We start from the raw sequence: 7640 nt of genomic DNA, 5'->3' as shown, positions 1-7640 counted from the left end.
TTTTTTTTTTTTTTTTTTTTTTTTTTTTTTTTTGAGACAGAATCTTGCTCTGTTGCCAGGCACCAGGCTGGAGTGCAGTAGCACAATCTCAGCTCACTGAAATCTCCGCCTCCTGGGTTCAAGCAATTCTCCTGCCTCAGCCTCCCTAGTAGCTGAGACTACAGGCGCACGCCACCACACGCAGCTAATTTTTTATATTTTTTAGTAGAGACGGGGTTTCACCCTGTTGGCCAGGATGGTCTCGATCTCTTGACCTTGTGATCCGCCTGCCTTGACCTCCCAAAGTGCTGGGATTATAGGCGTGAGCCACCATGCCCAGCTGAAATTTTTTTTACATACGTAGACATAGGCTATGTCTGGAAGTGACTAGAAAGCAGGTTAACTGGATATATTATTCCTAGAAAGAAAGAAAATGTCTTGAGGCGTAAGTGTTAGACCTAGTTGAATGTCCTGGAGGTAGAAAGGGAACCCCTCTCATATCTTTCTTCTCTTTCTCTCCATGGTACTAGGTTGGAGCCTCCATTCCCTGCCTTGGTACCAAAGTCTTGCTTGGTAGCAGAAGCAGCTGTCAGCAAGCTCCTGCTTTCAGCCTCTGAGTTCCAAGTTCCTGGGTTGGATGAGCTGGATGGTGTGACAGCAGCATGCCCCTGCCCACAGAGCAGCCCTCAGGAACAGAAAGAGGTAAGTGTAAAGTGCTGGTGGGGTCAAGTGACAGTGGCATTGGAGGTGGCCATTGTTAACTCACATCACGTGATAGTTACAGACTGGCCCCTGAGTATCTTCACGAACCACTTTTAGTGTCAGCAGAGTTCTGGAGAGTACTAAGCCAGGAGTTTTTCTCTTGGCCAGTAAAAGACACAGTGGATATTTTAATCTGCATTGTTTTCCAGATACTTTTTTCTTGGCAACAGCATATAACAGTGTTTAGAGAATTGGACCAAAGAGTTGCTTTGTGCATTTAAAGAAGATGAGTGGGCCGGGCACGGTGGCTCACACCTGTAATCCCAGCACTTTGGGAGGCCGAGGCGGGTGGATCACGAGGTCAAGAGACCGAGACCATCCTGGTCAACATGGTGAAACCCCGTCTCTACTAAAACTACAAAAAATTAGCTGGGCATGGTGGCGCGTGCCTGTAATCCCAGTTACTCTGGAGGCTGAGGCAGGAGAATTGCCTGAACCCAGGAGGCGGAGGTTGCGGTGAGCCGAGATCGCACCATTGCACTCCAGCCTGGGTAACAAGAGCGAAACTCCGTCTCAAAAAAAAAAAGAAGATGAGTGGATAGTGATGATGTTTAATTTTGCAACATCTGTTGTCTTTGACAGTTGCAGACTTTCATGTTGACAGTCTCCATATCTGAACTGAATGTATAGTTCTGGTTTTAATGATAAAAAGGGAGTAGTTGCTTAAAACACAGCAGGGGCCAGGCACGGTGGCTCACACTTGTAATTTTATCACTTTGGGAGGCTGAGATGGGCAGATAGCTTGAGTCCAGGAGTTCAAGAACAGCCTGGGCAACATGGTGAAACCCTGTCTCTACAAAAAATATAAAAATTAGCTACCTGTGGTGGTACACACCTGTGGTCCCAGCTACTCGGGAGGCTGAGAAGGGAGAATTGCTTGAGCTGGGGAGGCAGAGGTTGTAACAGTGAGCCCAGATCGCGTCACTGCATTCCAGCCTCAGTGACAGAGTGAAACCCCATCTTAAAAAAAATAAATAAGAGCCAGGCGCAGTGGCTCACGCCTGTAATCCTAGCACTTTGGGAGGCTGAGGCAGGCGGATCATGAGGTCAGGAGTTCGAGACCAACCTAACCAACATGGTGAAACCTGGTCTCTACTTAAAAATATAAAAATTAGCCAGGTGTGGTGGTGCATACATGTAATCCCAGCTACTTGGGAGGCTGAGGCAGGAGAATTGCTTGAACCTGGGAGGTGGAGATTGCGGTAAGCCGAGAGCATGCCATTGCACTCCAGCCTGGGCGAGAGAGTGAGACTCCACCTCAAAAAATAAAAAAAATAAATAAATAAAAGACCAGGAGTGGTGGCTCACACCTGTATTCCCAGCACTTTGGGAGACTGAGGTGGTCAAATCACGAGGTCAAGAGATCAAGACCATCCTGGCCAAAATGCAGAAACCCTATCTTTACTAAAAATACAAAAAAATTAGCTGGGTGTAGTGGCACACTCCTGTAGTCCCACCTACTCAGGAGGCTGAGGCAGGAGAATCACTTGAACCTGGGAGGCAGAGGTTGCAGTGAGCCGAAATCACACCACTACACCCCAACCTGGCAACAGAGCAAGACTCCGTCTAAAAAATAAATAAATAAAAAGGCCAGACATGGTGGCTCATGTCTGTAATCCCAGCACTTTAGGAGGCCAAGACAGGCGGATGGATCACCTGGGATCAGGAGTTTGAGACCAGCCTGGCTAGCATGTTGAAACCCCACCTCTACTAAAAATACAAAAATTAGCTGGGTGTGGTGGCACACGCCTGTAGTCCCAGCTACTCAGGAGGCTGCAGCAGGAGAATTGCTTGAACCCAACAGGCGGAGGTTGCAGTGAGCCAAGATTGCACCACTGGACTCCAGCCTGGGTGACAGAGTGAGACTCCATCTCAAAAATAAGTAAATACATAAAAATTTAAAAACTAAGGGCCGGGTGTGGTGGCTCACGCCTGTAATCCAAGCACTTTGGAGGCCAAAGCGGGTGGATCACCTGAGGTCGGGAGTTTAATACTAGCCTGACCAACATGGTGAAACCTCGTCTTATTAAAAAAAAAAAAAAAAAAAAAAAACAGCAGGAATATAAGTGGGAGCTTTGTCATAAACTACTTACTAGAATCATCTCTGAAGTGAGGTAGCAATGTCTTAAGTGTCAAGACAAGGGACTTTATGTATTTAAAATGTCTTACAGTATGCCGGGGTGATGGCATATGCCTATAGTGCCAGCTACCACAGAGGCTGAGGCAAAAGGATCACCTGAGCCGAGTAGCTCCTGGCCTGCCTGGGCAATATAGCAAGACTCCATTTAAAAATAGAAGTTGCCAGGTATGGTGGCTTTTACTTGTTGTAACCCCAGCACTTTGGGAGGCCAAGGCAGGAGGATCATTTGAATCCAGGAGTTCAAGGCTGCAGTGAGCTATGATTGCACCACTGCACACCAGCCTGGACAACAGAGTAAGACCTTGTCTGAAAAAATATATAAATAAATAAAATGTCTTACAACTTGACCGTCTTTTTTCTTAATCCTTAAAAATAGGCTGAGCCAGAGAAGAGGCCAAAGAAAGTCTCACAGATTCGCATCCGGAAAACTATTCCTAGGCCAGATCCTAATCTTACCCCCATGGGCCTTCCTCGACCCAAAAGGTGAGCTCCTTCTCTGATACAAGCTGGGTTCACTTTTTTCAAAAACTGTTTGTTAGAATATAATTACCCTTTAAATGGTCTTACAGTCTGAGCCATTTATTAATCTTCTAAGAATTTATCCTAAAGATTTCATTAGTGATGTCGCTAGATATTTATATGCAAGTACATTTTAATACATTGCATACGTAATCTTAGTTCACCCTCCAGTGTCACTAGGAGGGACCTGTGTTAGGCCGCAGCATTGATCCTGGCACATGTGGTTTCTGTCTGTCACAGGATTTACTCAGCCCCAGAGCCCAAGCCCTAATACTCTGTGCACTAAACTGGAAAAGGAACTAAAAGTCCTGAGTTTAGTTTCTTTTAGAAGTGATCTTCAGGGCCGGGCGTGGTGGCTCAAGCCTGTAATCCCAGCACTTTGGGAGGCCGAGGCGGGTGGATCACGAGGTCAAGAGATCGAGACCATCCTGGTCAACATGGTGAAACCCCATCTCTACTAAAAATGCAGAAAATTAGCTGGGCATAGTGGTGTGTGCCTGTAATCCCAGCTTCAGGATAACCTGCCTGAACCCAGGAGGTGGAGGTTGCAGTGAGCCGAGATCGCACCATTGCACTCCAGCCTGGGTAACATGAGTGAAACTCCGTCTCAAAAAAAAAAAAAAAAAAATGATCTTCAGACTTATACTTTCTTGTGATCAATTTTGCTCCTCCTTTCTTATCAGCAAATGGAACCCTAACAGTGGACTTCCCTGTAAAATATGAATAAGAATTCCCAACACTTATATTTCTATACAGTTTCTGTACAGTCTAATTGAGAGAAGAATCTATTATAGCATTTCACACAACACAAATAAAAAATCATTTGTTAGGATCATGATTGATGTTCCCCTTCTTTCCCGTGATCTTTATCTTAATTTTTTATATTTTTGTCTTACGGATATTTTGTTCATCTATCGTATGTTTTTTCAAGAGAAATTTTAAAAATATTTCAGGCTGGGTGCTGTGGCTCACGCCTGTAATCCCAGCACTTTGGGAGGCCTAGGCGGGCGGATCACAAGGTCAAGAGATCGAGACTATCCTGGCCAACATGGTGAAACCTCGTCTCTACTAAAAATACAAAAAATAGCCGGGCATGGTGGCACGTGCCTGTGGTCCCAGGTACTCGGGAGGCTGAGGCAGAAGAATCGCTTGAACCCAGGAGACGGAGGTTGCAGTGAGCCGAGATTGCGCCACTGCACTCCAGCCTGGCGACAGCAAGACTCCGTCTCAAAAAAAAAAAAAAGACGCATCCTGCTCCTGTAATTAAACCTTGAGCTTGGCATTTGAAGTCCTGAACTCCTTAAAAAAATTTTTAAAATTTAAAATATTACAGATATTGGAGAGCAAATAGTATTTATTACTCAAATGAAATAGGATTTATTATCAGTTGTATTCTCTTGGCATTTGTATGTCTGAAGAACCTTGTTTACATAAGTAGCTAGGAGAGGAAAGAGTTTTAATATAGTAAAGTCATTCAATTCTTTCCACTTCTTTCAAGTTACACGCCAAAAAATCACAGAGATCTATCATATGTAATGCAAACAAGAGATTGAAAAATACTCCGTCACAAAGGTTCTGTTCTGTTACCCAGGCCTTGGTTGGCAGTTACTGTCTCAGTGTCTGGAACCAACACCAGAAAGTTCCAGCAAATGTCAAATGCCAGATATTCTTTCCCATATACTGAAAGGAGGTTGAGAAAAATACGATTTTTAATAAATTTTGCCTAAACCTAGAATGTCTTTTGATAAAATGCTTTTAATCAAATGTACTTTTGTCAGAAAAACAACCACCACCACAACAACAAACCTGAAGCTGCAGATTTTTGTACATTAAGTTTCTGGAAAAACCTGGGCATATAATTTAATTGATGAAAGCAATTTATTATTTAGGTCCATCAAGCAAAACATTCTTCCTTACTTACGTTTTCCAGTTCAAGTAAATATGTTAATTTATCCTTTTAAAATGATATAAATCACTGAGAAATAAATTATGGAGTGCAAATTGTAAAGTAGATTTCTAAAAGCCTTAAAGTCATTATTTATTTTAATAATGCAAGTTGACTATCTCTTATCCAAATTCTTGGGACCCAAAATGTTTCAGACTTTAGATTTTTTCAGATTTTGGAATATTTGCATTATACTTACAGCATCCCTCATCTGAAAATCCAAAATCCTAAGTGCTGTAATGAGCATTCCCACTGAACATGACCTTTGAGCACCATGTTGGCACTCAAAGTTTCAGATTTTGGAGCATTTCATATTTGGGATTTTCAGATTATGGAAACTCTTAATAACCCAATAGTGCTAACCTGTGCATTATTGAAACAACACGAGGCCTGGCACATTGGCTTACACCTGTAATCCCAGCACTTTGGGAAGCTGAGGTAGTTGGATCATTTGAGGTCAGGAGTTTGAGACCAGCCTGGCCAACATGATGAAACCTCATCTTTACTAAAAATACAAAAATTAGCTGAGGGTTAGTGGCACACACCTGCAATCAAAGCTAATCAGTCTCAAAAAAAAAAAAAATCAAAAATTAGCAAGGCGTGGTGGTAGGCACCTGTGATCCCAGCTACTGGGGAGGCTGAGGCAGGGGAATTGCTTAAACCCGGGAGATGAAGGTTGTAGAGAGCCGAGATTGTGCCATTACACTCCAGTCTAGGCAACAAGAGCAAAAGTCCTCTCAGAAAATTAAATAAATGTATAAAATAAGCCAGCTGTGGTGCCAACATACCTGTGGTCCCAGCCACATGGGAGGCAGAGGCAGGAAGATCTCTTGAGCCCAGCCCAGGAATTTGAGGCTACAGTGAGCCATATTTGTGCCACTGCAATCCAACCTGGGTGACAGAGCAAGGCCCTGTCTCTACAAAAACATATTGGTCTAGATTAGATTGTGGTGATCATGAATAATCTTGCGAATATTTTAAAAATCACTGAATTGTACATTTTAAATGAATGAATTTTCTGGTATGTGAACCTGGGCTCCTTGGAAAGTAATTATAGGTCTGGGGCAGGAAATGAATAAGATGAATGTGTCTTGTCATACCAGAAAGTAGCAGAGCTCTCAGAGACTCCTAGGGTCATTTCAAAGGGATTCAGGAGCCAATTTTTGTTTGGTTGGTTTTTTTATTTTTTAATTTTTAATTTTTTTTTTTTTTTTTTTTTTTGAGACGGAGTTTCGCTCTTGTTACCCAGGCTGGAGTGCAATGGCGTGATCTCGGCTCACCGCAACCTCCGTCTCCTGGGTTCAGGCAATTCTCCTGCCTCAGCCTCCTGAGTAGCTGGGATTACAGGCACACGCCACCATGCCCAGCTAATTTTTTGTATTTTTAGTAGAGACGGGGTTTCACCATGTTGACCAGGATGGTCTCGATCTCTTGACCTTGTGATCCACCACGCCCGGCCTTTTTTTTTTTTTTTTTTTTTTTTTTTATAGAGAAGGTGTCTCTTTGTTGCCCAGGCTGGTCTTGAACTCCAGGGCTCAAACAATCCTCTTGCCTCAGCCTCCCAAGTAGCTGGGACTACCGTTGGGAGCTGCTGTACCTGGCTCTCAAGAATCAATTTGTAGAGACTCCCTCTGGCCACAGAAGAGACCAGCTTGAGCCTCAAAAGGAATAAGTTCATTAGATTAAAACATATCAAATATAAACCCAGTAGTTCATAATGATACTTAAAAAAATTAAAAACCATTGGCCATCTTTGCAAGATACTGGGGAACCAATTCATTGTTTTAGAAGGTGGTAATGAAAGGAAAAAGCAAGCATATGGCCTGTTTTTACTATGTAAGCTGTAACTCAGTTTACTGTATAAATTGATAGGCGTGAAGGATTGGGGTGTGTGTGTGTGTGTGTGTGTGTGTGTGTGTGTGTGTGTGTGTTTTGGTTGTTTTTTTGTTTTGTTTTGTTTTTTAAGAAAGAGGGCCTTTGTCACCCAGGCTGTACCCAGCCTCGAACTCCTAGACAACAGAAAAAGACTTCATCTCTAAAAAAGAAAAAAAAAGGCCGGGCGTGGTGGCTCAAGCCTGTAATCCCAGCACTGTGGGAGGCCAAGGCGGGTGGATCACGAGGTCAAGAGATCGAGATCATCCTGGTCAACATGGTGAAACCCCGTCTCTACTAAAAATACAAAAAATTAGCTGGGCATGGTGGTGCGTGCCTGTAATCCCAGCTACTCAGGAGGCTGAGGCAGGAGAATTGCCTGAACCCAGGAGGCGAGGTTGCGGTGAGCCGAGATCGCGCCAT

General features: G+C 43.5%; 1 protein-coding gene across 9 annotated transcripts in view; it reads left to right on the top strand.

The window, feature by feature from the left end:
- The window catches only part of PRR14L (proline rich 14 like), a 70190-nt gene that overhangs the window by 51767 nt on the left and 10783 nt on the right, over nucleotides 1-7640 (top strand). For all 9 annotated transcript variants that reach the window (XM_032256537.1, XM_032256532.1, XM_032256535.1 and 6 more), the window contains 2 exons: nucleotides 510-681; nucleotides 3258-3364. In XM_032256537.1, coding sequence (XP_032112428.1) covers nucleotides 510-681; nucleotides 3258-3364 — 279 coding nt within the window. The remainder of the gene's footprint in view (nucleotides 1-509; nucleotides 682-3257; nucleotides 3365-7640) is intronic.

Source organism: Sapajus apella, unplaced genomic scaffold (genome assembly GCF_009761245.1).
Source record: "Sapajus apella isolate SASKATOON/1434 unplaced genomic scaffold, GSC_monkey_1.0 scaffold95, whole genome shotgun sequence".
In the NCBI taxonomy this organism is placed as follows: domain Eukaryota; kingdom Metazoa; phylum Chordata; class Mammalia; order Primates; family Cebidae; genus Sapajus; species Sapajus apella.
This window is presented reverse-complemented; position numbering and strand designations above follow the sequence as displayed.